Source organism: Penicillium paradoxum (assembly GCF_028828445.1).
Source record: "Penicillium paradoxum strain IBT 22861 chromosome Unknown utg000007l_segment0_segment0, whole genome shotgun sequence".
Taxonomy (NCBI): Eukaryota; Fungi; Ascomycota; class Eurotiomycetes; order Eurotiales; family Aspergillaceae; genus Penicillium; species Penicillium paradoxum.
The window spans coordinates 777,938-803,798 of record NW_026643185.1 but is presented as its reverse complement, the minus strand read 5'-3'; the positions used below and the strand labels follow the sequence as shown (position 1 = coordinate 803,798).

At 50.0% G+C, this 25,861-nt stretch overlaps 10 protein-coding genes across 10 annotated transcripts; 6 read left to right on the top strand and 4 right to left on the bottom strand.

The window, feature by feature from the left end:
* Positions 1–294: 294 nt before the first annotated feature.
* Positions 295–1,452, bottom strand: N7457_007884 (MIP/aquaporin family protein; the record flags this gene model as incomplete). The annotated part of the gene is made up of 3 exons (XM_057178927.1): positions 295–459; positions 517–1,063; positions 1,130–1,452. 3 exons carry the CDS (start codon positions 1,450–1,452, stop codon positions 295–297), a joined length of 1,035 nt encoding a protein of 344 aa, XP_057027313.1.
* A 1,643-nt stretch (positions 1,453–3,095) lies between these two features.
* Positions 3,096–5,122, top strand: N7457_007883 (glycerol kinase; the record flags this gene model as incomplete). Its single annotated transcript, XM_057178926.1, has 4 exons — positions 3,096–3,229; positions 3,283–4,268; positions 4,320–4,486; positions 4,553–5,122. 4 exons carry the CDS (start codon positions 3,096–3,098, stop codon positions 5,120–5,122), a joined length of 1,857 nt encoding a protein of 618 aa, XP_057027312.1.
* A 328-nt stretch (positions 5,123–5,450) lies between these two features.
* N7457_007882 (uncharacterized protein) lies at positions 5,451–5,866 on the bottom strand (the record flags this gene model as incomplete). The annotated part of the gene is made up of 2 exons (XM_057178925.1): positions 5,451–5,777; positions 5,831–5,866. The coding sequence occupies 2 exons, from the start codon at positions 5,864–5,866 to the stop codon at positions 5,451–5,453; spliced, it is 363 nt and encodes a 120-aa protein (XP_057027311.1).
* Positions 5,867–6,156: 290 nt separating this feature from the next.
* N7457_007881 (cytochrome P450) lies at positions 6,157–7,844 on the bottom strand (the record flags this gene model as incomplete). Its single annotated transcript, XM_057178924.1, has 2 exons — positions 6,157–7,042; positions 7,120–7,844. The coding sequence occupies 2 exons, from the start codon at positions 7,842–7,844 to the stop codon at positions 6,157–6,159; spliced, it is 1,611 nt and encodes a 536-aa protein (XP_057027310.1).
* Positions 7,845–9,134: 1,290 nt separating this feature from the next.
* N7457_007880 (mRNA-binding protein NAB2) lies at positions 9,135–10,603 on the top strand (the record flags this gene model as incomplete). The annotated part of the gene is made up of 2 exons (XM_057178923.1): positions 9,135–9,529; positions 9,592–10,603. The coding sequence occupies 2 exons, from the start codon at positions 9,135–9,137 to the stop codon at positions 10,601–10,603; spliced, it is 1,407 nt and encodes a 468-aa protein (XP_057027309.1).
* Positions 10,604–10,728: 125 nt separating this feature from the next.
* On the top strand, positions 10,729–13,041 carry hem14 (oxygen-dependent protoporphyrinogen oxidase; the record flags this gene model as incomplete). The annotated part of the gene is made up of 4 exons (XM_057178922.1): positions 10,729–11,006; positions 11,137–11,398; positions 11,463–12,176; positions 12,223–13,041. 4 exons carry the CDS (start codon positions 10,729–10,731, stop codon positions 13,039–13,041), a joined length of 2,073 nt encoding a protein of 690 aa, XP_057027308.1.
* A 577-nt stretch (positions 13,042–13,618) lies between these two features.
* N7457_007878 (putative RNA binding protein Pym) lies at positions 13,619–14,257 on the bottom strand (the record flags this gene model as incomplete). The annotated part of the gene is made up of 1 exon (XM_057178921.1): positions 13,619–14,257. One exon carries the CDS (start codon positions 14,255–14,257, stop codon positions 13,619–13,621), a length of 639 nt encoding a protein of 212 aa, XP_057027307.1.
* A 307-nt stretch (positions 14,258–14,564) lies between these two features.
* N7457_007877 (cytochrome b-c1 complex subunit 9) lies at positions 14,565–15,090 on the top strand (the record flags this gene model as incomplete). The annotated part of the gene is made up of 4 exons (XM_057178920.1): positions 14,565–14,573; positions 14,732–14,817; positions 14,873–14,948; positions 15,031–15,090. The coding sequence occupies 4 exons, from the start codon at positions 14,565–14,567 to the stop codon at positions 15,088–15,090; spliced, it is 231 nt and encodes a 76-aa protein (XP_057027306.1).
* Positions 15,091–15,767: 677 nt separating this feature from the next.
* On the top strand, positions 15,768–22,252 carry N7457_007876 (putative ubiquitin-protein ligase E3 component (UBR1); the record flags this gene model as incomplete). The annotated part of the gene is made up of 2 exons (XM_057178919.1): positions 15,768–21,925; positions 21,985–22,252. 2 exons carry the CDS (start codon positions 15,768–15,770, stop codon positions 22,250–22,252), a joined length of 6,426 nt encoding a protein of 2,141 aa, XP_057027305.1.
* Positions 22,253–23,133: 881 nt separating this feature from the next.
* On the top strand, positions 23,134–24,830 carry N7457_007875 (uncharacterized protein; the record flags this gene model as incomplete). Its single annotated transcript, XM_057178918.1, has 2 exons — positions 23,134–23,288; positions 23,357–24,830. 2 exons carry the CDS (start codon positions 23,134–23,136, stop codon positions 24,828–24,830), a joined length of 1,629 nt encoding a protein of 542 aa, XP_057027304.1.
* Between the last annotated feature and the right edge of the window lie 1,031 nt (positions 24,831–25,861).

Below are 25,861 nucleotides of genomic sequence, written 5' to 3'. Positions count from 1 at the left end.
GGTATAGTCCTCAATCTCTTATAGATCTCATGACTGATTACATAGATAGAAATAGACAATACTAACAAAAGATCAGGTATCAAATGGATTATGGAAAAGCGCGCTATTGAATCAACGCTGCAAGGCTGGCTAAACAAACGTAAAATGCATATCATGACAATCATAGTAAGTCCCTCCCACCTTTTTTTACACACAGGATCATGAAAAAACCATGAGCAGGATGAAGTAGAATAAATCCGCTGCAGTGCTCACCCCCCAACCCTACATTCAGGAATGTCATGCGTAAGGATCGTGTCAGACTGGACTCTGCAGTGTGACTCGCCTTTGATTGAGGGGTCCAAATAACCTCTTGATACCCATCCACGGTGTATTGATCGGACTATCCATCCCCGTATACAAGAATACATCATAGAGCCATCCACCGAAAGTGCAGCCTAGGATTGGTGCTACCATCGGGACCTGAAAAAGAAAAGTCGGTAAGTAATCTGCTTCATGTCATCTTCATCTAAGACTTACCCAGAAGTAATAGCCACCTGCATACCACACTTCACGCCCATATCCAAGCATATAGGACGTCAGTCGAGGTCCGAAATCTCGGGCCAGGTTGATCGCATATCCAGTTTCCCATCCAAAGCAAGCGCCAATGCCGAAGACAACGAAGAATAGTCCCAGGGGAACTAGTGGCCCGGCGCCGAGATTGGAATCATCTTTCAGGGCGAAGATCATGAACATCAGGATCGTGCTGGCGATAAATTCAGAAAAGAATTGACCCGTCTTGGTCATGAATTCTGCTGGATAGGTGCAGAATATGCCGGCTGTTGCTGTCGTCGAGTACCCAGGTACTGTGCGAATATTTGGCCCACCTTCGTAAATGTTGATGGCTGATTTATAGTTGCCGTACACAATCGCAGAACCGCATATTGCGCCGAGGATCTGGGCGAGTACGTAGATGGGCAGTTTGCGCCAGGGGAACCCGCGAAAGACGCAGTTTGCAAACGTCACGGCTGGGTTGATGTGTCCTCCTGATGGTCCGCTGGCGTATACCCCGAGCATAACTCCGAGTCTATCAAAAGGTCTGGTCAGTGGGGTTGGGCAAATAAATGTTATAAAGGGAGTTGAAGACTCTTACCCCCATCCCCAAGAGATAGATTGGTAGTCCCCCTTCTGACCGTGACTGAGCAGCACCTGGGCAACGACCCCATCTCCAAACAAGATGAGGATCATTGTCCCAAAGAACTCCGAGAACGCATCACGGCAGTACTCCCTCACTTTGAACCAGAGGAGAGGGCGAGTGTAAGGACTTTCGACTTCCGGGTTGATGTGATGAATAGCAGACTCATTCTTGTCCCCCATACACACCGAGCCACAGCCACTATCATGACTAGCAGAGGAGAGAGTCTCGTGATGAACTTTGGACATTGCACCAAGCTCAAGCTCTTTCCAGGTGGCCATATCCGAGCGAGATGGGGCTTCGAGTTGATATAGTACAACCATCCCGGAAGGAAAAAGTCTCGCCAACCCACACGAAATGAGTATTGTTGTCCCTTCGGTATATCAACGGCGCAGAAGGGATCGACCCGTGTAACCCCCCTCCTTTGCAATAAAATTTGCGCTATTCCAAGAACAAGCTCGTGGCTCGATTGGCTGATGCAGGGTCTTGTCCTGGATACAGAGAGATAGCGTTGTGTCTGTGTTCTTGTCCTCCTGGTTCCAAGCTCCAGAAGGGGCGTGCAAGCTTGCAGGGAAGTTATCAGCTGAAGTCAAATCCGGACAGACTCGGAATGATCAAGTGCACACATGCCTTTTATTGAGCTGGCCGGACTGGCCATTGTTCTCCCCCTTTTTCTCATGTTTCATTCCCCGTGGCGCTTTTTTGGTTCCCACAGAGAGCGGAATTTTGTGACAGCGCATCTGCATCCGCATCTTTGTTGATAGTTTACTTTAGGGTTCGTTTGTAGGATATGCCGTTTGGATCTGGGCAGACGGAAGTCACTGTCCGATTCCGGCTGGGTTGTTTCCTCTCTTTTCTGGGTAGTTCTTGGACACCGCAATGTTGGGTATACCTCCCGCTGACCGGTTTTTCCCCCCATGACTGTAGGAGAAGCTTCCGTGTCTTCTGTTACTCATCTTCAAGTCGTCGGGTGCAAGACTGCACGCAGGCCTAATTGGAATTTTCTTTCTAGAAAGTCCAAACTGTGTTACTGCGACAGAGACCGTTGTTTTTTCCACAGGAGACGAGAATGGCGGGAAGAGATTGGTTGTCTTCCTTGCTGATACTGAGGGTAGTATTCAGTCGACCTTCGCTTCGCCTCGGTAGTGGCACAATTGGCCGCTGTTCGTGTGACCATCTACGCTGGAGGTAGCATCACCATGACCGGGGTTGTCCGGATATGACTCTGTCTGCCGGTGTGGTGGTAGAAGTGATCTCTTGTCCTCCGTGTCGGCTATCGCCGCAGTCAGCAGTAGTCACCGAGGTAGAACTTGGTCCCGTCAGATCTGCAGACAGAATATTGTAATTCCAACTGGGCGCGCAGTTGCAGTTTGGACCAAAGTCATTTTAGGGGTAGAGCGCAGCACGGAGTAGAGAGTCTGGTGCTGTCCAGGACCTCTGATGCTGGATATATGACAATGGAATAAAAGACCGAGTCAGTGCACGATTTCCCCACTCCTTGGGATCTGAGACGTCGTTAACGCAACCGAGTCGTCCATCGCCTGCTGATCTCCCCCCACAATATGTCGATGCTGACAGGGATGAGAAGACACTTCGGGATGAAAACCTCCGAGCACATCCTTTCATTGTTAATCCAAATGCATTGACACTTGGCTAATGGCACATTTCAGTCCCAAGCCATCTCGAAGCGCCAATACGATGGTGGCACACAGGCCGTTCTCACTCTCACGGCCAGGGGTCAAATCCCACCAATCCCTTCTCGCCGTGTCTTTCCCCCTCATTCCTCGAATTAGAAACCCCCGCTGTACGACCGTGAAGCTATTACAATGGCTTTTTATTTAGGAGGGGGTCCCCTGGGGCTGTGTTCCTCTGTATTCCCTCGCTCCTGAATAGATCTATTTTCTCGTAGATTGCTCTGTACAAAATGCAGCCCTCAGAGACCTTCGTGGGATCAATCGATCAAGGCACAACCAGCACCAGATTCCTAATTTTCAATCGTGAAGGCGAGCCAGTAGCATCGCATCAGGTTGAGTTCAGCCAAATCTATCCACATCCGGGGTAAGTCCAGAGGACCGAAAAAGACCTCACCACCCAGCCCTAACAATTCTCAGCTGGCACGAACACGACCCCCTCGAGATCGTAATCTCAGTAGAAACCTGCATCGAAGAAGCTGTCACTAAATTCGAAGCCCAAGGCTACACCCGAAGCAGCATCAAAAGCATCGGAATAACCAACCAGCGCGAAACAACGATAGTCTGGGACCATGAGACCGGCGAACCCCTGTACAATGCCATTGTCTGGACAGATACGCGCTCGCAGGCGATTGTCGCCGAGCTGAAACAGAGACCAGGGGCTGGGCAGCTCCAGGCTCTCTGTGGGTTGCCGCTGTCAACTTACTCCTCGGCGACGAAGTTGCTCTGGATGCTGGCGCATGTCCCCAGAGTGAAGGATGCATTTGACCGCGGGACGCTGGCGTTTGGTACCGTCGACACTTGGCTCGTATACCGTTTGAACGGTGGCGTGACTGCCAACGTCTTTGTCTCGGATTCGACAAACGCTTCGCGGACTATGTTTGTGAATTTGGAGACTTTGCGGTATGATGATGCGTTGTTGGATTTCTTTGGGATTAGGGGGAAGGTTCATTTGCCGAGGATTGTTCCTTCGTCGGATGAGAGGGCGTATGGTGTTATTGCTTCGGGAGCCTTGGCTCAGGTTCCGATTATGGGATGTTTGGGAGATCAGTCTGCTGCGCTGGTTGGGCAGAAGGGGTTCTCGCCCGGAATGGCGAAGAATACTTACGGTACGGGATGCTTTCTTCTGTATAATGTTGGCGACAAGCCGGTGTTCTCCACGCATGGATTGCTGGCGACGGTGGCGTACCACTTTGGTGGGAAGCCTATCTATGCTCTTGAGGGGAGTATTGCTGTCGCTGGCTCAGGGATCAAGTTCTTGCAGAATAACTTGACTTTCTTCCAAGAGTCCAAGGAGGTTAATGACCTTGCTTACTCGGTGGAAGATAACGGTGGCTGTGTGTTTGTCACTGCCTTCAGTGGACTTTTCGCACCTTATTGGATTGATGATGCCAAAGGGACAATCTGTGAGTGTATCTTACCACTCGACTATTGCTTTTATCTGACCGTGGACACAGTTGGAATCACCCAATACACCCAAAAGGGCCATATTGCACGTGCAACCTTAGAGGCAACCTGCTTCCAGACCAAAGCGATTCTGGATGCAATGGAGAAAGACAGCGGCCATACACTCTCTGAACTAGCCGTAGATGGAGGCATGAGCAACTCGGATTTGGCAATGCAGGCAAGTTACTTAATTTTCTCAGAAATCACTGATCTGTATGAATTCAAGTCTAATTTTATCACCTAGACCCAAGCAGACCTAATTTCCATCCCCGTCTACCGCCCCAAGATGCGCGAGACCACAGCCCTCGGTGCAGCAATTGCAGCCGGTCTCGCCGTTGGACTCTGGCGCAATTCCGCCGAGCTACGCGATATCAACCGTTCCGGCGGCGCTGTCTTCGAGCCCCAAGTCTCACGACAAGAAAGTGCTTTGAAGTTCTCAGAATGGGAAAAGGCCGTGGAAATGAGTAAAGGATGGATGGAAAACGAACGTCCCGAACAGAAAAAAGTCAATGGCGCGACGAATGTGACGTATACGCCGGTTACGAAACATGCTGTTTCCCCGCCAAAGATCATTCACAGCCCCGAGAATGTGGTCTCAGAAGTGGTTAATACTCCTGCTTTCACCGCGTCTGTTAAAAAGACAACTCATGTTTCGATCAAGGAGATTGAAGTCCCATCTGCAAAGAGGGGATTGCTAAGTATGCTGGGTGACTTGGATGATGCAGATGAAGAGGATTTGTTCTTGGAGCTGCGGAAAGTGGAAATCTTACAGAAGCTGAAGAAGTTGCGGAAGCGCCAGACAACTTGCTACTGATTACAATCTGATTTTTTGTTTGAATGTGATGGGTATGGGTATGGTGTGGATGTGAATTAGGATTGGGATGTCTGGCGTTTTGAGCTGGTATCGTGGGCTTGGACAGACAGATATTGTTTCCTTCGCGCGAGTAAGATTGTGGTCTGTTTTCAACATGGATAAGACCTCGGAAGATTTCTTATGGAACGCATAAATTGATATTGAGTGTGTAGATGCATATGTTTGCTGTGTAAGATAGACTATAGGAAGTATTGAGATGATCGAGGCCACATCAGTTTCGGAGCATTTTGGACAACCGAAACCGCGCTGCTAGTCATATAACCCTCGTTTACTCCGTAAAGGGTGTTGGAGGTAATTCTTCATCCAATCTTGGCAGTTTGGTGCATAGCAAGTCAATTAGGAGAGATATTAGTCTATGAGTCTTAAATGCCATATTGATGGACCAAAGGGATTGGGACGTAGCTGATTCCAGACGATCACGAGCTGTCGTATCCTCTGTTTCTTTTCCGCCGGGAGTACCCCTTATATATTGATTATCAGTATCCGCAAGGGATGATTTGGTAGCGGCGTAATTCCGTGGCCAAACTGTAGTTGCGCGTGAACTGAAGGTAAACCCGGTGGCTGGATTCCCAGTCACATGGATGATTGTGCCCTTCTAGTCTGTGTTTCCTGTAGGTATAAAGATAACAAAGTGAGCAGATTTTGCACCATTGGAGAAGAGAGCGAGAGAAATTGCATGAGCATTCTAATCGGGTGGGTAAAGAAAAAGAAATATGGCGAAAATATCCACTGGGGTGGTGTTAAGAGTTCCCGTGGTCTATGGCCAGCTTCCTCTCTGTTCTCTCTCTTAGCGAGTCAGAATAGTGACAGGGCTTATAGAGCTACCCCGGCTTGGGACAACATATGTTAAATAATTTGGGCAAACCAAAGCAAACCAAGCTAAAATTAATTCTCTCATTTTCAAAGATAAAAGCTATAAAGTCATCACTCAAAGGTATCATTTCAGAGTCCAACCAGATCAAGTAACACTTCCATTAAGAGGCACTGCTTGCAATCTCTTCACCCTCCTTAAGGAAAACACAGTTCAGCTCAGAGCCAGGACTAATCGTAACTTCAAATCGAAGCACAGGATCCTCAACGCGATCCTTCCCATTCACCGGCAGCGCAAGAACCTTTTCATAAGTCTGCAAAATCCGAATCAGGGTGTACCCCATCTCAACAGTAGCAAACTGTTGCCCGATACAAATCCGTGGACCCCCATTAAACGGGATAAACTGCCACGGTTTCGGCGCCCAACCCGAAACCCATCGCTCGGGAATCCACTTTCCGGGATCAAAGTAGTTCTTTGAGTCCGGCCCATCGTACAGATCAGGATCCCGCTGCATCAGCATCGTCGAATAGATGACTCGCGATCCTCCGCGTACACCTACAGGATCGAGTCCATCTGGGCCACCGCCGCGTGGAAGAGTCGTGTCGTGAAGCGAGTAACGCACGTTGAATGGGACGACTGGATATACACGCATGGTCTCGTTTAGCACTGCACTGAGATATTTCATTTCTTTTAGATCGGCGTAGCTAGGTTTCTGGCTGTCAGCGCCGACGCCAACTTGCTTGCGAATCTCTTCGCGCAGCTTGGCCACGACTTCAGGGTTGCGGGATAGTTCGAAAAGGCAGAATGATAATGTGCCGGCAGTTGTGTCACGGCCTGCGAGGAGGACTGCTACGAGCTGATCTCGAAGAATGCGGGGGTCGCGAGTGAAGCGGGCTAGGGCATCGAGGAAGGTCTCGCGCTTGGAAAGCTTCTCGTTAAGTTCACCGCTGGAGAGGGCAAGGACGGTCTGGATGTAGGGCTGGATAAACTCGTCCATTATCTTTAGGTTCTTGCGGAATTCCGTGCGTGACATCAAAGAGGCGAAGACACTGTTTCAAAATTGGAGATTAGCTTTTGCGTTCCCTTAAGAACACGTTGTGCTGCCAAAAGATCGGATTCAACTCACCCGAAACGGAAATACTCCGCCTGGCGTTGTTGCACATATCTGAATGCTTCGGCAAAGCTCGTTTCTGGGTTCTCCAGGCTGTCTGTACCCTTGCCCAGCAGATATTCTGTTGCCGTATCGAGGGTGTATCGGAAAAAGAGTGGTCCAATGTCTACCACCTTGCTGCTGTTGGGCGAGTCACTGCCGCCGAGAAGCGGTATGAGCTTCTGGACATGCTTCTCAAAGGTCTCCGTGCTGACGATGCGTTCACGCACAAACATAGGGCGAATGAGCTGGCGAGAGCGGGACCATAGTTCCCCATCTGTGGCGAAGATGCTGTCGCCCAGGAACTCTTTCCACTCATGGTGGAAAGACTCACCCTTGCCGTAGTCGGCAAATTGGCCAGTAAGAAGTGCTTTGATGTTTTCTGGGTCCTTTGTTAAGATCATGCGGGTAGAAATGCCAGCGTCGAGTTCGGCGGTCTTCACATTAGTCCGGCCGTCTGCGTGCATGATGACTTGATCCCAGAATTCGGCATCTTGGTGGGCTTGATTGGCTTGATAGCCTTTGTAGATAAAGTCGATAGCGTATGGAAGACGGAACCGGATTTTGGGGGCTCTGGCGCCGAGACGGGCAATTTGTGCTGAAGTTTGGAGCTTCCGGAAGACGCAGCCTGTAACAAAGAGCCCTAGAACGCATAGTACCGCCCGACTGGGTGTCAACTCCGTGAGCAGGTCTTCAATCATGTTGCCGTTGGAGTGTATCAGATTGGGTCTAGTCGGTATTTGGGCTTTGGCTGGGCATGTTCAGACCACATGCATGATACAGAGACTCGATGTGTTGTATATAATATAGCAGCGAAGGCTGGCTTATAAACCTGGGGTATGGTGGAATAATAAACCATTTAGATAATAGCATTTATCGATCGGGGGCATGGACACTCTGGCTCTCCATACTATAGCTCGTACCAAGTGTGTCCTTACCAAATGGGGACAGGAAGACGGCCTAAACGACCCATGCTTGCGAGCCCCGCATTGAATGACCTCACTATTGTCATTCTATGTTTTTGTTCAGCCTTGGGTTGGCTCATTTGGTTAGTCCCTTGGTTGTCTGGGGTAAGGTAAACAGGGATCTCCACGGGTATTCCACTGTGATTTCGGTTTCACGCTGATGGATTGTGGAGATACCGACGATCTGGGGAAGACGTCCCACATGGTAGAGGAATGACACCTCGGCAAGACAGGGGAGTGCATAAGAGGGGGCTGCATATGATTCCGAGAAAGAAGATTGACAGTCTCTGTGTGGTTGACTTATACCTAACCCCATAGCAGCCACATAAACCATACCATGTCCCTCAAAAAAAAAACATATGCAGAAGGCCTGAGGCCACAACGAGTCAAACAGTTACTATGCCTCTTTTCGAAATGTCACCTGACTGATGGTGCTTTGTTCGGATGCTCTTCTTTGTTTAGAAACGATTCACCCAGTTTCCACCATTGCCAACAATAGCTCAATAACTTCATAGCATGAACAATGCGTATTGTGAATATATAAACCCTAAACCCCTGTAATTATAGACTTCAATTCTTTCTAGCTCTTTCAACGTTCTCAACATTCCTCTTACTTTAATCCGATACTTCGAAACTTCTGGTCAAGCACAGAAACAACGACTTTGTGGTCAAGATTCGAGCCGATCCCAACTGGGTTGTTGCACCGCTGTACTGCTCCACTTCACCGCCTACACGCCACTCACACGTGACCAAACATCCATTACGATCATCGGGTCTTTAGCTTCACGCGAATCTACCTGTTAAAGCCTTGCTTCGTCTACAAAAACCGTTTCTGATCTGTCAAACTCACTCACAGCTCACCACCCTACCTGATATTGTTTTCATCGCAACTTCATCGTTTGTTGCGCCGAACAGATCTGAACCGCCTTTATCGGGTGGCGCAGAATCATTCTTTTATCAGTCCTCCTCTCTTTGTGAATCTTCACCAACCTATCACTTTCGCCTGACTCCATCATTACCATCGCCATGCTGCCTCAAATCACTTTGGAGTCGCCTCTTGCGCAGGCAGTTGCAAATGTCATTCAGCCGAAATTAGTGGAGATGGGTTGGAGCGACGGCCAAGAATCACCGTTGATCGAATACATCGTCCTCATGCTGGTCAACGGCAAGACCCAAGAACAAATCGCCACCGAACTTTCCAACGACTTCCTCGGCCTTGATGAAGGTGACACTGCAGCTCTTGAGTTCTCAAAATGGCTTTTCACTCAAGTCGACATACTCAATCAACAAATCAACGGTGCGGCCCCAGCTTCAACCGGTGCTCCCATGAGCAACTTGAACCCGTCTGCGATGGAATTCGACAACTCTGGAAATGCCAACGGCCAAGATGCTGAGATGGGTGACGCCGGAAACGACACAATGTAAGTTTAACCCATGGCTTTTTGCCAATTTTTACAGGTCGCTGACAATGGTTATGCAATAGTCCCACCGGACCGAAAGCGATGCGCAACAACAGAGGTGGCAAGGGAAGAATGTTGAATCAGATCAACAGAAACTTGGATCGTGGCTCGGACGCAACCCTGCATCGCGTACGCGGACAAGGAAATGGACGTATTGGTCACAACAATCGGGGTCAAATGAGAGGTGCCGGACATCAAAATGGTCGCGGTGGCCGTGGAATGGGCATGCCAGGCAGCCCTATGATGCAGATGTCTGCCGAGAACCAGATGCAACTCATGTCAATGTTGGAAGAACAAGCCCGGATGATGTCTCAATTCATGCCTGGCTTCATGCCACCGGCCGTCAACCCTGCTTTCCAAAATGGTCAGAATGGGTCCCATCAAAACCGTTCTCTTTTCAACCGGGTCGAGCGAGGAGGCCAGCGTGGAGGAAAGCGTGGCTACAACAAGCCAAGAGACGGAGCAGATGTTGATATGGACAGCACAATGGGTGGTGCGCAAGACGAAAGCAACCCCAACAGTGTTTGTCGCTTCAATCAACGATGCACGCGCCAGGATTGTCCGTTCGCCCACCAGTCACCCGCCGCTCCCGAAGGCACTTCAATTGATCCTTCTGATACTTGCTCATTCGGCGCCGCATGCAAGAACAAGAAATGCACTGGTCGTCACCCCTCGCCAGCAGTGCGATCCGCCCACCAAGCAGAGGCTATGTGCCGCTTCTTCCCTAACTGTACCAACCCATCCTGTCACTTCAAGCACCCGAGCATGCCAGTCTGCCGCAACGGAGCGGACTGCAAGACCGAGGGATGCAAGTTTACACATGTCGAGATCGCCTGCAAGTTCAACCCCTGTCTGAACCCTAAGTGTTCCTACAAGCATGTCGAGGGCCAACGTGGTGCTTTCACCGACAAGGTGTGGACTCCACACTCCGGAGAGCATGTGAGCGAGCGCAAGTTTGTTGCAGAAGGAGAAGGACCCGAGTTGATCAAGCCGGAGACCGAGGAGAACCCTCAGAGCCATGAACTGACCGCGTGACTTCGCCTGATATGACTCGAACCCCCAAATCATTTTTGAAAGTTCGAAACCCCAGGGAAAAAACAAATATCTCACCGAGTCTGTTTCCCAAGCGAAGAATACCATGTACAATGCAATCTTGATCAATGAACGAGGAATGGCTGGAGGGAATGGCGTTGATATTCTTTATGCATTTGCTTTTGTCTCAGATAAATTTTATCTGTTTTGTTCATAGATTCCCCCGTCTTCAAAAGAATAATATGAAAGCGACGATAGGTTCGCGAATGTCTGAAGCATGGAAATTCGCATTGCGTAGTAAGTACCCTCGGAGACTGGGCACCGACTATCCCAGGCTCCAGGGTCCCAGAAAGCTCCCGTCGGGTGGCCCGATCGCCGGCAGGTTCAGGTGCAGCTCCCCGCTTAAGTAAGAACGGAACGTTCCCGGGGACCAACCTTTGGACCTTCAACTCCTCGACCACAAACAAAACCTGGTTGTAAACCCCCGCAGAGATGCGGCTAGCGCGGATCTCTAGAGCGCTAAGACCAGGCCAAAGGCAATTGAATTGTCTCCTCAATGGCCAAAAGCGCGCTTATACGGCCGCTGTGCTTGGCGGTGGTATCACAGGCCTCACATCCACCTGGCAACTGGCGCAGGATCCCGAATGCGAGCGAGTAGTGCTTTATGAGAAATCGAACAGGCTTGGTGGCTGGATTGACTCTGAGACAATTCCCGTCGAGGGTGGCAATGTCGTGTTCGAGTATGGACCTCGGACATTAAGGAGCTCAGTGCCAGAGTCACTGCCTCTGCTTTCCCTGGTGAGAACTGCTCGCATGCACATTTTCAGGGTCAGATGGATTTGCAAGCTGACTATTTTCAAAGGCTTCAGCCCTAGGCCTACATGAAGATCTCATTCTTACCCCGAAGTCAAGTCCTGCAGCCCAGAATCGCTATGTCTACTATCCGGACCGTCTTGTTCGCATACCGACGCCGAAGAGTACACTTTCTTTGGTGGAGAACATTGAGAATTTGGTGAATACCTTGAAGGAACCCTTGTTCGACAAAGTTGTTTCTGGGATAGTCAAGGATGTCTTCACTCCACCTCGGCACCCCTCTGAATGGGCGAAGGATGAGTCTGTCGCGGACTTTATTGGACGTCGCTTTGGTCCCAATGTTGCAGAGAATCTTGTTTCCGCTGTTTTACATGGAATCTATGCTGGAGACATTGACCAATTGAGTGCCCAGACCTTGATGGGTGGCGTCCGCAACCTTGAAGGTGGCATTGGTGGCATTGGTGGATTTGTTTCTGGTGGAGTTACGGGATCCATGATCTCCCGCGCGATCTCCAAAATCAAGACTAGGAGCATGGATGATTTCATGGTCCCGCTTGCCATGGCTAAAAGCTCCGAGTCAAAGGAGCGGATGCGGGATCTGCATTCTCACGTCTCGAACGCTAGTACTTTTACCTTCAAGAGAGGTGTCGGACAACTTGCTGAAGCATTAGGTGCTTCGTTGAGAGCATCCGACAAGGTTGAAATCATGATCAACACGCAGATTAAAGGCTTGAGCGCTCAGCGTGGCGGTTCTAAAATTTCCGTATGTGGTATCCCTGAGTCTCGGACCTGATGCTGATTATCTATAGCTCTCAACGAAGGAACCGAATAAGGAAACTGACACATGGTGTGATTTTGACCATGTCATCTCCACCATTCCCCCAGTGGCACTTGCTGAGACCATGCGCTCATTTGACACCCTGGGGTCGAAGCCGCCAGGGCTGACCCCATCTCTACTACGCCAACAAAACTACGCTGTAACAGTAATGGTCGTCAATCTCTACTACCCGAACCCAGATCTTCTACCCGTGGAGGAAGGCTTTGGATATCTCATCCCACGTTCTATCCCCTACGAACAGAACCCAGAATGTGGACTTGGGGTCATCTTTGCCTCATCCTCCAGTGTGGGCAAGGGAACGGACCCTTCGTCGCCTACACTCAAACAAGATTCCGCACCTGGAACAAAACTTACCATCATGCTAGGCGGGCATTACTGGGATGGCTTCCAAGAGTATCCAGACCACGACAAAGCAGTGAAAATGGCCTGTGACATGCTCAAAAGACACCTGAACATCACCGACACCCTAACTGTGGCACGGACTCGTCTTCAGAAGAATGCTATCCCTCAGTATACAGTCGGCCACCTGAACCGCATGTATCGTCTCTCGAAAGCAGCACGCGAAGAGTACAATGGCTCGCTTGTTCTCGCAGGCAACTGGTATAATGGAGTAGGCGTGGGTGACTGTGTTAAGCAGGGAATTCTGTCCGCTACCTACGGCATTGGAAGATGCGAGCTCAGTGGTGAGTTCGGTGCTGAGCATCCGTGGACTGCTTATGATTATGAAGACTGGCCTCTCAAGGGTGGTGTTACCATGGCCCCTGTTCGTCTGGTTGACTCCGAACACTAAGGCCATGTCACTGTGGACTTACGCGGATAACTTGGAAACCCTAAGCCGATACAGTAAATGTATCTTTGTAACAATGTCTTTCTTCTTGGGAATGTAAATCTACGGTGTTGGCTTGATATCAAATATACAATTTGTGATTTCTGACGTCTAATTCACTGCTAGTCCATGGTCGGTCCAAAAAAAGGGTTGGATTTGATCCATTGGCTACGTTTATTGTCATGCGCAGCAGCGATGCCAATTCAGGATCAAGGGCGGGAGCATGGCGAGAGCGCCCGGAACCTCAATTGGAGGAACTGCGGAGAGATGTGGCAGCATCCGTTCCTCATCAAAGGAGCGACAGGTGACTGGAAGGTTGGAACCGCTTGGTTGCGGTGTGCCCTGCCGTATAGGTAGGTATATTTCCTCATATTTCACTTCCACCACATGCCACAATGATGAAGGATAATCTGTTTGGCCTAACAGACGTCCCCGGGCACTGGCAGTAAGCCCGGATTGCAAAAATGTGCATATACTCGGCACATGGAAATGGGATTATTGAATCCCATCTGATCCGTGCTTAAGAGGATCTTCAAGACATTCAGGCCTTGCCATTGTTGTGATCTGGTTTCTTGTCTCCATTGGAATCAAAGCCTAGCACGTCCAATTGGCGGACAAGTTCTTGGATTTTGATGACCTTCTCCAACTGCTCGGGCAACAGGGCCTCACCCTGCTGCTTCTTATCACGGAGATCCCGCGCCTGGCGGAGCTTCTTCTTCAAATTGCGTGCTTTCTTCTCCTTTTCGGCTTCGAGATCAACTGGTTCTTCCGCGGGCTTTTCTTCCCTTTTAGGTGCGGGTGCGGGGGCACGCCAATTGTTCGACTCCACGCCCTTGCCCTCAGTGGGGACACCGGCTTCATCGGTTTCCTTCGCAGTTCGCTTGGCTTCGCGGCGTTTGGCGTTCTTGTTGCTAGCAGCTGTAGCTCCGATCTTTACTGCTGTCTTGAGCTTGTCGTCTTCGCTGCTCAATGGTTCGGCGCCCGGGACCCCGCCTTTTGCACGGGTTTTCCATGCTGCTGCTGCCCGGTTCTTGTATAGCTCGACATCCTCGGGGGGCTTGTAGCCAGGACGCACACGAATCTCCTTGCGCCTGGATCCGTCGGCGCGGATTGAGGAGGGGATGTATCGTTCGCCGGTTTGGGCATCAGTGGTGATGCCGGACCGGGCGACGTTGGACATGGTGGAAGTTGGTATAGTCTGAGATCGAATTTGAAAAATAAGTAAGCAAAATATAAGAGAATCGATATCAACTTGACAGAGTCAAGCTCCCAGACCAAGAGGAATATCTCTGAAGATCTAAAGAGAAAAACAATGCGAACATTGAAAGTTGAGTGCGGAAGGCCGGAGGCTCGGCCAATCAGCGGACCGGCAATTCCCGCAGATTCAACCTTTGGCAACTTCAACCTCGCAACCTCAACTCTCGTCGCCCCATCCTCTTGTCGAATCCTTTCCTTTCGGTCGTGTGCAAACACCCCAATCTCTCACAATGGCTGGCGTATGTCTATCCTCTCCCCCGATGTTTCTATTTCCACCGCCGTATCCAGTACTGACTGACCTCTTGCATGACAGCTCGCAAACGCTATCTACTCGCACGTCTCCCCTCCCTGGATCCTACGATCGCGATCGCACCCATTCAATTAAAATCTAACCGAGCGACTCTTTGCTGTATTTAGGACCTTCATCCGCAAGAACACTGTTCTCTTGACCACTGCTTTTGCCGGCGCTTTCGCTTTCGAGCTGTGAGTGACATCCAGTCCTCGAGCATGTCATACATGCTCTACGCATTTTCTACAGAACACTGACCATGCAATCTCAATTCAGTGGCTTTGACATCACCTCCAACAAGATCTGGGACAGCTGGAACCAGGGCGTACGTGAACCTCCTTCTATTCCCGATAGGCCGTCGACAATACCCGAGAATACCCATACTGACTATTTTTCTCATCTTCCAGCGTCAATGGAAGGACATCAAGCACCGTTACGTGGTTAAGGAGGAGGAGGATGACGAGTAAATGGATTCCCGAAACGATGGGTGTTTACCGTGGGTAAAGGGGCATGGAAAAGCCAGTGAAGCCAGTGCCTGTTATTTTTCATCCCACAAGTGGGCTTGTACGCGATAGATGGAAATCTGTATTTTTGACTTACAATCTCCAGAGCTTTAGAACTCCCAACGTGGGATGTTTGCTGTCGTAGGTGATCAGGCCGTAGCGTGGACCGGTGTGGCGTTCACAGAGAGACCGCCGGTTCCATCGATGTCATAAGGAAAAATGCTTCTTCGCTCCGGTCTCTTCGAACATCTATTTTCCATTGCCCTTTGATCTTGTATTTCGGGCATTTTACCTTCAGCTCCACCTTCAAATTCGAATTGCGTATGACTTCACTGTTTTTGCGTTGATTTGCTTTGCCTGCATTGGTCCACCTCACCCGTCGGTCTTGTCTTCCCCCACCACAAAGTATCAGTGTGTGAGCAACCTTGAGCTAGATCTGAGAGCCCTAAAACCGATTTAACCCAGTCCCTATTTCGAATTTTCACCCGAAAATCCCTATCCCTCCTACGTATCCGTGAAAACCCTCCTGCGTCGGACCATTACCACCTCACGCGCATTGTTGCGACAACGGCGCTCCGTTCCATCACTCACTTGTGATAGCCCGAGCGGCCGCTAGGATAACCCGGCCAACATCACAAACCATGCTTATGCTTGGGGAATGTGAGAAGCTGCTCGGCGATGGTCTTCTCCGCCTACCCAAAAAACACAACTACCGCTATGGTCCCGCCGCCGAAAGAGACCTGCTAGAGCTCCTTTTCCGGTCGCTTGTCGGACACAATAACGACCTCGTGCACCAGTTGTTTCCAGAAGGCCCTCCGGCAGGACCATGGAAGCTGGCAGAAGCCCGAGGCGCCCGGGAAGGAGCTGAGTACAGTGAGGCAGCGCGGGGCAAGCGCTGCGGGCATATCTTCCGTGCTGGAGAAGCCACATACCGATGTGTGACTTGTGCTGCAGACGATACCTGCGTGTTGTGCAGTCGATGCTTCGATTCGTCCGATCACACCGGACACCAATATCAGATCTCACTTTCTTCCGGGAACTGTGGCTGCTGTGATTGTGGTGATGACGAGGCATGGCGTCTCCCGCTTTTCTGTGCAATTCACACGGATAGTGGAAATGCCAAAGGTAAGGAGCGAGCGCAGCGAGAATTGCCGTCCGAGCTCGTGGCTTCGATTCGCTTGACTATCTCCCGTGCGCTCGATTACTTTTGTGATGTCATCTCCTGCTCCCCGGAACAATTGCGGCTGCCCAAGACTGCCGAAGGCATTAGGCAGGATGAAGAGGCTTCCCGACTGCGCCCGAGCTGGTATGGTGCGGGCGATGAAGAAGAAGAAGAGCCTGAATTCGCCGTCCTGCTGTGGAATGACGAAAAGCATACAATTCGTGATGTCTCCCACCAAGTCACGCGTGCTTGTCGCGAACGAGATAGCTTTGGCGTTGCCCGAGCCCATGAGACCAATGACATTGGCCGCAGCGTGATCAAGTATTCGAAGGATCTAAACAGACTACTGGGTGTCTCTAAGATAATCGAGGAAATTAAGGTCACCGTCACAGTGCGCTCTGCCCGTGATACTTTCCGCGAGCAAATGTGCGCAACCATAGTGGAATGGTTTGCTGACATTGCTGGCTGCGAGATTCTCGAAGACAATGAAATTTTCAGACAAATCATCTGCGAGGAAATGCTTAGTCCCTGGAAGAAGGGCAGTGATGGTTACAACGAAGACATCGGCATGAAGGGCATCGATGACCATCAAAGAACCGAGAACCTTCCAGGCCGTACACTCATGATCAATTTGCCTAACCATGGCCAGGTCATCTTGACCGCGGACGACGACGAAGACGATATTCTTGATGATGATGTTATTGACGGAGATGACGATGAAGATGAAGACTATGTCGAGGCTCACGATGCCGATGACGAGGATGATTACGAGATGGATATCGAACTTACCCGTGATCAAGATGAGGACGAAGATATGGACTTGGCTGGTGCAGATGAGGAACTTGCCCTAGCCGAGCGTATTCTTGCCGGACTCAATGGCACTCAGCCCCCACTTCCTCGCCCGGCACAGGTTCAACCAGCAGATCGGTCTTCCGTGGATCGAGACCGATCCGGATCACAAAGTCCTAGTCCTGAATCCGGTCCCACCGGCTACATCCCCATTCCCAAAACACCTGGATCGAGCAGGCAGAGACCATCGCGCACAGAAAGCCACTGGCAAGTTCAGCCACCAGTCCCCGCCCCGGGTGAGAAGGTGCCTCCATACGAGGACTTGTGGCACCGTACTCGTCTAGACTGGTTGGTGCTCTATGACCTGAGATTATGGAAGAAGACGCGAACGGACTTGCGCGATCTATATATCAGCACTGTGGTCAATGTTCCTCAGTTCAAGCGTATCATGGGCTTGCGGTTGTCTGCATTGTATACGGCGCTGGCCCAACTATATCTAATTGCGGATCGAGAACCGGACCACTCGATTGTCAACCTTTCATTGCAACTTCTCACAACCCCATCCATCACAGAAGAGATTGTGCTCCGAGGCAATTTCCTCACAAAGGTGATGTCTATTCTCTACACCTTCTTGACAACGAGGCAAGTCGGTGAACCACAATCCGTCAACCCCAGCGCAACATTAGCATTTGATGCTGGCTCCGTCACGAACAGACGCCTCTACCATTTCTTCCTTGACCTCCGATACCTTCTCCAGTCCGAATATGTCCAGCATCGTGTGCGCACGGAAGAGCAATATCTTCCTCAATTCCTTGACCTTGTCAAGCTATCACAGGGTATTTGCCCTAATGTTCGCGCTGTTGGTGAACACGTCGAATATGAAACGGACGCTTGGATCAGTGCTTCAATTCTCATGCGGGAGATCAACCGACTCTGCCGCCAATTCTGTGAGTCTTTCCGCAATCCTGAGATCGACAACGGCAACAATCTGTTGAGGGCCATCGAGACCACTACTATCACTGCCATTATGCATTCAACTGGCATTGAACGCAAGCGATTCGACCAAGCAGAAATCAAGGACGAATTGAAATTCAAGCTGCTGGCACCTTTCGACTTTGAAATCGGTGCCTCTGGCCAAATTCCTTGCCACCGTGTAGTTGAGTTCGTGGTTGAACGTGGATCCATCAGTTTCCACCATGCCCTTCACTACACACTGTCATGGCTTGTTGAATGCGGAAGAAATATCAGCAGTGAAACCATGCGCGACGTTCTCTTCGACGCTGCCAATGTAGCGAGAGACCAAATCCATGCCACCAAGGTCGCTAAACCGAACAGTATTGATGATGCTTTGCTTACTCTTGGGCCGGAGGATCTGCTTTTGGCTATGTTCGACTACCCACTTCGGGTGTGCGCTTGGCTGGCGCAAATGAAGGCTGGCATGTGGGTTCGCAATGGTCTCAGTCTTCGTCATCAAATGTCTCAATATCGCGGAGTCTCCTCTCGTGACTTTGCCTACTATAGAGACATCTTCCTTCTCCAGACTGCCATGGTGACTTGCGATCCTAGCAGGGTTCTTGCTTCCATTGCACACCGATTTGGCATGGTTGACTGGATGGCTCGAAACTATTTGCCCCGTCCGGGCTACGAAGATGCCCAGATTGTGGATGTGGCAGAAGAATTTGTCCATTTGCTGGTGATTTTGTTGACAGACCGAACCTCGTTGACTGCCATTGATGACAGCACTCACCTCACTCACGAAAATATCAAACGCGACATTGCACATGTTTTGTGCTTCAAGCCGCTCTCTTTCTCTGACCTCTCGACTCGTCTTAGTGACAAGCTTCTAGACTCGGACATGTTCCAAGATGTATTGGAAGAGGTCGCGAACTTCCGTCCGCCCGAGGGCTTGAGCGACTCCGGTACCTTCGAATTGAAGCCCGAACATATCGATCTCATTGATCCATATAGTGCGCATTATACAAAGAACCAACGGGACGAAGCAGAGAATATTTATAAGGAATGGATGGCCAAGAAAACAGGCAAGACTGCCTCAGACATTGTCTTCGAGCCAAAACTTCGACCCATCAGCTTTGGCGTCTTCTCCGATCTACCCCGATTCGCCGGAACCATGCTGTTCGCACAGATTGTACACCAATGCTTGGAATATGTCATCTCATCGAAAGAGTGCACACCAACTATCCCACCTACACGTGTGGAAACTTTCCTCCAAGTCATTCTACACCTTATATTGGCAGCCGTACTAGAAGATGATTCTGAAGAAACCGATATGGTAGAAGAGCATTCCAATTCATTCAACTGGAATGCCTTGTCAAAGACCCGAGAGATCAAGGCGGGTCACTTGACTATTGTCGGTCTATTGGAAAGGATATCTGTCACCCCCGAATTCACCGCATCTGGCCCTAAAATACGACACATCCTCAAACGTCTGTGGCAAAAGCGCCCTCGCACTTACTCGTCCGAAACTGCGTCTCTCAAATTCCCCTTCGATCGAATTGACACCAACTCTCCTGCAATTGACGCCGACAATGACAAGGAGGTCAAGAAGAAGCAGGCTCTGGAGAGACAAGCCAAGGTGATGGCTCAATTCCAGCAACAGCAGCAGCAATTCTTGAACACCCAAGGCAACATTGATTGGGGCGATGAAGATTTCAGCGATCTCGAGTCCGACACAGACGTTGCCCCCGAAAAGAAGGTCTGGAAGTATCCTAGTGGAACTTGTATATTGTGCCAAGAGGAGACCAACGACTCAAGGCTCTATGGTACTTTTGCCTTGGTTCAAGACAGCACAATTTTGCGACAGACCGATATCAGAGACTCCGATAGGATTCGAGAGGTGCTCAAGACACCCTCGAGTTTGGACAGATCTGCTGAAGAAGTGCGTCCATTCGGTGTGTCCGGAGAGAATCATACAACCATCAAGCGTCTTGACTCCTCCGGCGGTGAAGTCATCAGCGAAAAGGTCGGACTGAGCAAAGGATTCAACGCGAAGAGTACTCTTCGCGGTCCCGTGACTACTGGCTGTGGGCACATTATGCACTACTCTTGCTTTGAGCAGTACTACGGAGCAACGCAGCGGCGACACACCCAACAGATTGCACGCAATCATCCTGAGAACACCAATCTCAAGGAGTTTGTGTGTCCTCTATGCAAGGCTCTTGGAAATGCATTCTTCCCTATCACCTGGAAGGGCAAGGAGGAGTCTCCCCTTGTTCCACTCGGTCCCTCCGAATCTTTCGAACAGTGGATGCAATCTGGGCTCAAGCATGCCCTAACCCAGCAGCACAACTTCCCGGTTCTGATGGAGAAAGAGAAGGCCTATCCTCAGGTATACAACGATATATTCATCGACTACCTCTCTAAGACCCTAGTTCCCCCTCTCTCAACTAAGATTGATCAACTGATGGCCTCGTCTTTCCCGGCAACTGCTACTGCTCAATACATTGCCTCGAGTCGTCTGCCCATGCCTGGAATCTTCCCTGCTACCGAAGATCACGCGCCTTCCAGCCCACTTCAACAGGTGTCCAGTCCCTCGGACAGCCCTATGTCGGAACTGCTTGAGATCTACAGGCGGCTCAAGAAGACGATCAATATAAACCACGTCAATTCGACATTCAATAACACTTCCGAAGCGAATAACAATGACGATCTTGTACATACTGATTCTTTGATCCGCAGCTTTGGTTTCAGTATCGCTGCAGTGGAGATCGCGCAGCGTGGTGTTGAATCAGAGCCTGGCTCGACCTTGCTCGACAAGATTCCTCCCTTGATGCTCACCCATCTGCGTGTGCTCTCGGAGACAGCATTGACATATGCTGCTGTTGGGTGCCTTCAATCAGCGGGGCCATCAAAGAGTCGTCCTGTAAATGAGTTCCAGGAGATGCACCGTCAAAAGATTTGTCAACTACTTGTCGGACACCCTTGTTTGGGAGGCACACCTTTGCTTAATGATGTTCGCAACATTGAGCCTCTTCTCGCCGTGGATACATTTGTGTTCCTCGCAGAGTCTTCGTTGTCACTGCTTCCAGTCCTTAACATTGACATCCGTCACCTCGTGCGGATGTGCTTCGTTGCTGAGATTGTTAAGGTCGCTGTCACTTTCATCCTTTGGCCACTAGGCTTGAAGGAGGAACTCGCCAGTCATCCCGAGGACCATTCTCTCTCTGATATAACTGAAGAGCAATTCGTGGTGACCAAGCAGTTCTTCGACTCCATCGTTGCTGAGCTCAAGGCTAACTCGGTCGGTCGTGCTGAAGGCTCCTCATTCCCTGCTGAGAGTGGCTACGTGAAGGATGGAGAGGAAACCGCCACCCCGAGCATCATTACTGCCGTCCGGCGCCTAATCACAAGCTATGGTTTGGCATTCCTGCGCAAGGCAGTCATTCTTCTTCACGTCCAGCACGGTGTTGAGTTCCCCAATACAGGATTCGCCGATGTGGAGGCATCTGAGCTTGAGCGTTTGACCAAAGCACTTCAATTACCCTCGATTGATGAGATTCTCATGTCTATCAAGCCCGCGCGCGAGACCAACAGTTCCTTTGACGCCGTTATTTCAGGATGGATCTTCCACTGGAATGCCTCGCGCTCAGGAATTCGGTTCGAAGACCACCGACTCTGGCCCAGTCTGTCGCACCCTGCTATCTTCGAGCTTGTCGGCCTGCCCGAGTACTTCGACAGCCTCATCGAAGAGGCAAACCGACGCCGTTGCCCGAATTCCAAGAAGGAGCTTACCGATCCCAGCATCTGTCTGTTCTGTGGGGACATTTTCTGCTCACAGGCAGTATGCTGCATGAGCAATAAGCTTGGAGGCTGCAACCAGCATCTTCAAAAGTAAGGTTATCCTCTAATTTGTTTCAATGATTAATTAACCAACCATTTTACCAAAACAGATGCGGCAAGAACATCGGTCTTTTCATCAACATTCGCAAGTGTACGGTTCTCTACCTACACAACACGAATGGATCCTGGCACTACGCTCCCTATCTCGACCGTCACGGCGAAGTCGACCCCGGTCTCCGCCGTAACCGCCAACTCATCCTCAACCAGAAGCGGTACGACCGGCTCCTGCGTGATGTCTGGCTGTCACACTCGATTCCTGCGACTATCAGTCGCAAGCTGGAATCGGAGATTAACAACGGTGGCTGGGAGACTATTTAATGAACACCAAAAGAGGTTTTTTTGATGTGTGCAACTAGACTTTTCACTTTTGAATTTCGACGAGTTTGCAGTTATTCCTTTCACTCTTCTCCCCATTTCTCTTCGTCACTGTGCATTCTTATATCTTCATTTTTTGGCTGTATATCGGACATTCCTTTTCGTGATTCAGTTACCTAGGTAGTTATGATTCAAATACCAGGCTTATTCGACTCGATTTTTGGTTTGCTTCTGGATGTAACATTTTGGTTTCTATCTGGTTGCTACTAGCAGATCATGCTGGTTTTGATATTTCTGCTTCTCTTCCATGTCTTTTCTTATACGTAGTTGGCCTTTTGCTCTTCCTTTATTCTTTAATAGCCTACAGTGTTGAAATTGCTAGAAAGATCCAAGGTCACTCACTGCATGTGTAGGCTTTTTAGCCTATTGGGATTCTCAACAGACAGTAGCAAACTATTCCTTTTGATGCGATATGAGAGGATTCTCAGATATATGTATCCCATTTCTACATATATTATATCGACAAGTATGAATACCTACTCACGCAGTGGATGCCCTAAACATCAAGGGCATTTGCTTTCGATGATATTAGAGCGTAGTCTACAAATGATCAAACTAAACCCGCCTTCACGATGGGTTGCCTGTCCTTTTAGGGTAAATCCCCAAAAGTGATCTCGATGAGCGATAGTCTTATCTTATCGGTGTACAGACATGAACAGCGACCAGGTTGGACATAACTCATCAATCCACCTTGATGCCGGTGAGCTGCGGATTAAATGCCCGTTGACCGCTATTTGCTACCACAGCTGATGCCAAGACGGAGCTTCACCTCTTAACATGAGCCTTTTTCAACTTCGAACTTGAGCCACTCGAGTCTACAAACCATGAATAACGAGCAGTTTCGTCGGCTACTGGCCGATCAGTCATCCTCAAAACCGAAGGACCAAAGCTCAACACCTGGTCGCGATGCAGCGCGTGGCGGCGCAACCCCGGGCGGGTCACTGGGGTCGCGAATGCGATCCAGTATTCCCATGACTCCGTACGTCACTTATTTTTTACAGATGACTTTGATTGCATAGAAAGCTAACAGATGGGGAATGATCACAGGCGCTCGGTCACCGGTGTAGATTTTTCCCGCCAGCTTTACGAGCAACGTCGCGAAGGCGATCGACCATCCAAGCGATTCAAGTCCTCTGCCGCCCCGAAAGGTACCGCTCTACCAACTGGTTATCAGGATCGTGCGAAATTGCGCAATGCAGACGGAGAGACCAAGGGCGGCGACAGTATGGAGGAGCGCATCAAGGCTCTGGAGGATATGGTGAAACTGGGACAAATCGATCAGGCCACATTCGATAAACTCCGTCGGGACCTTGGTGTTGGAGGTGACATCGGAAGCACGCATATGGTCAAAGGATTGGATATGGACCTGTTGAGAAGGGTCAGAGCGGGCGAAGATGTATCGCAAGTTCCCGAGAAAGCTGCGCCGCCCCCAGAAGCAGAGAACGCGGACGAGGAATTCGAGCGTTTGATGGAAGAGAAAGGACTCGAGGAGATTGTTGCTGCCCCGAAGGAACAGAAAGAGAAAAAGAAGGGGATCATGGCGCCACCACCTCCCAAGCCAAAGACCAGGGATGAAATTCTTCGTGAACTAAGAGCAAGCCGAGCTGCCGCTGCCGCGCCGCCTCCTCCGCCGGAGTCCACGCTTGGCTCGAAGTTCAAGAAGCTGAGTGATGGAAAGCCACAGAAGAAGCGCTTTGTGGAGCGTGATGAGACCGGGCGGCGGCGGGAGGTGCTTCTTATCACGGACGCGCAAGGAAATACCAAGCGGAAGACTAGGTGGCTTGATAAGCCGGTCGAGGCGCCTGTCCCTGCTGCAGGAGACCTTCTTATGCCTGATAAAAGTGCCAAACCTCTTGGGATGGAAGTCCCAGCTGAGATTGCTGCCCGTGCGGCTTCACAATTAGCACATGAAGATGATGATGACGACATCTTTGCCGGTGTCGGTAATGATTATAACCCCCTCGCTGGAATCGAAGACGACGATTCATCCTCCGACGAGGATGGTGAATTGGCAGCTTCGGCAATCCGGAAACCCGAAAAGGCTTCTGTCACCGAGGAGGACGAGAAGCCTGCTGCTACTGAAACAGCACCTGTTAAACCGAGGAACTACTTTGCGACTGGAACCTCGACCACAGAAGAGGAACCTGCAGACCGATCCAACCCTCTCATCAAGGATCCTACTATCCTCGCTGCCCTCAAACGAGCTGCAGCTCTCCGACAGGCTTCTCCTTCAGCCGAGGGCGAGGAAGGCCAGTCTGCCGAGACAGCCCTTCGCCACAAGCGCTTCATCGAGGAGGCACGCCGCCGGGAGGCCATGGACGCCGCAGATATGGATATGGGATTCGGCGGAAGTCGCAACGAGGACGGGGAGGAGGAGGACGATGGTGCCTTGCTAGACTTTGACGACGACCAACGAGGTGGGAAAAAGAGGAAGCGTGGTCCCAAGAAGAAGAAGGGCGACAAAGATAGCGCTGCTGATATTATGCGTGTTGTGGAGGGTCGTAAAAAGGAGTCTTCATGAGTGTCATTGTTTCCGACGCTACTCTGTCTCTTCTACATGCAAGTTCTTTTACGAAATCGAGCTTCCTTGGAGCTATTTGATACCCTATGTAATATGCTATACATTAACTTACTCAGCTTCGCGGAGGATATCTTCGATCTTTTACAAAATTGTATGAGTACTCTTTCTCTCGATTCTCGCTAGATATCTGTCCTGGTATTTTCTTCCTTTTTTTCCTGAATTCCGGATTGGGATTGCCATATAACCCGCCATTCCTTCGATTTTCATTTTGTTGTAGCCGGATGCTTTCTCTAGACACGATTTTCATGGTCAATGTGAAAGACACATTCTATCAAGAAACCATTTCCATGTTCTTGCTGCTGTTGAACAGACCGAACAATCCATGTAAGAGTAGACCCAGAATGCAGATGAGAGTCGATGCCGGTGGAAACAACTTCGAGTTGATCACTTGTGAACCACGGTAAAAAGACCATTATCACACGTAGAGCCGATAAGGAACTTGAAATATTCATGTGAAGCCCATATTCTTTGATTGCCTGGCTTTTGATGATGCGCCTGAATTTGGTGGCAAATGTCGAGTATTTCGTGAAGGAGCGTCCATCAGCCAATGGATACCAAGGAAGCCAATTCAGATGCAAGCATCCTATCGTCAGATTTGGGCGACTGAGAAATAATATCTTCCAAGGAGGGCGGTTCGAGTAGTCAAGGATCATGCAAGTGTAAGAACCCCTTTTCCATGTGTAGGTTTTATGAAGAATATGATCTGAAGCAAGCCTTTGCTCAACCATAGTTGAGAATGTAGATGTTGCCGCACCTCATCTTTCCTTTTCTGCCATTTGGTTTCATAAAAATGGTGCTTGATTGTAACGAATTGAATTGCAGATTGAGAGGCTTCCTTTGGAAATAGATGGATGCAATCTTTCTGAAGGATGCCCGATATTCAGACCAGAACAATCACTCCCTGTTGAACCCATCGAACCCTCAGATGACAACCACAGCGATACCCCAGAAGACATCTCCTATCACTATCT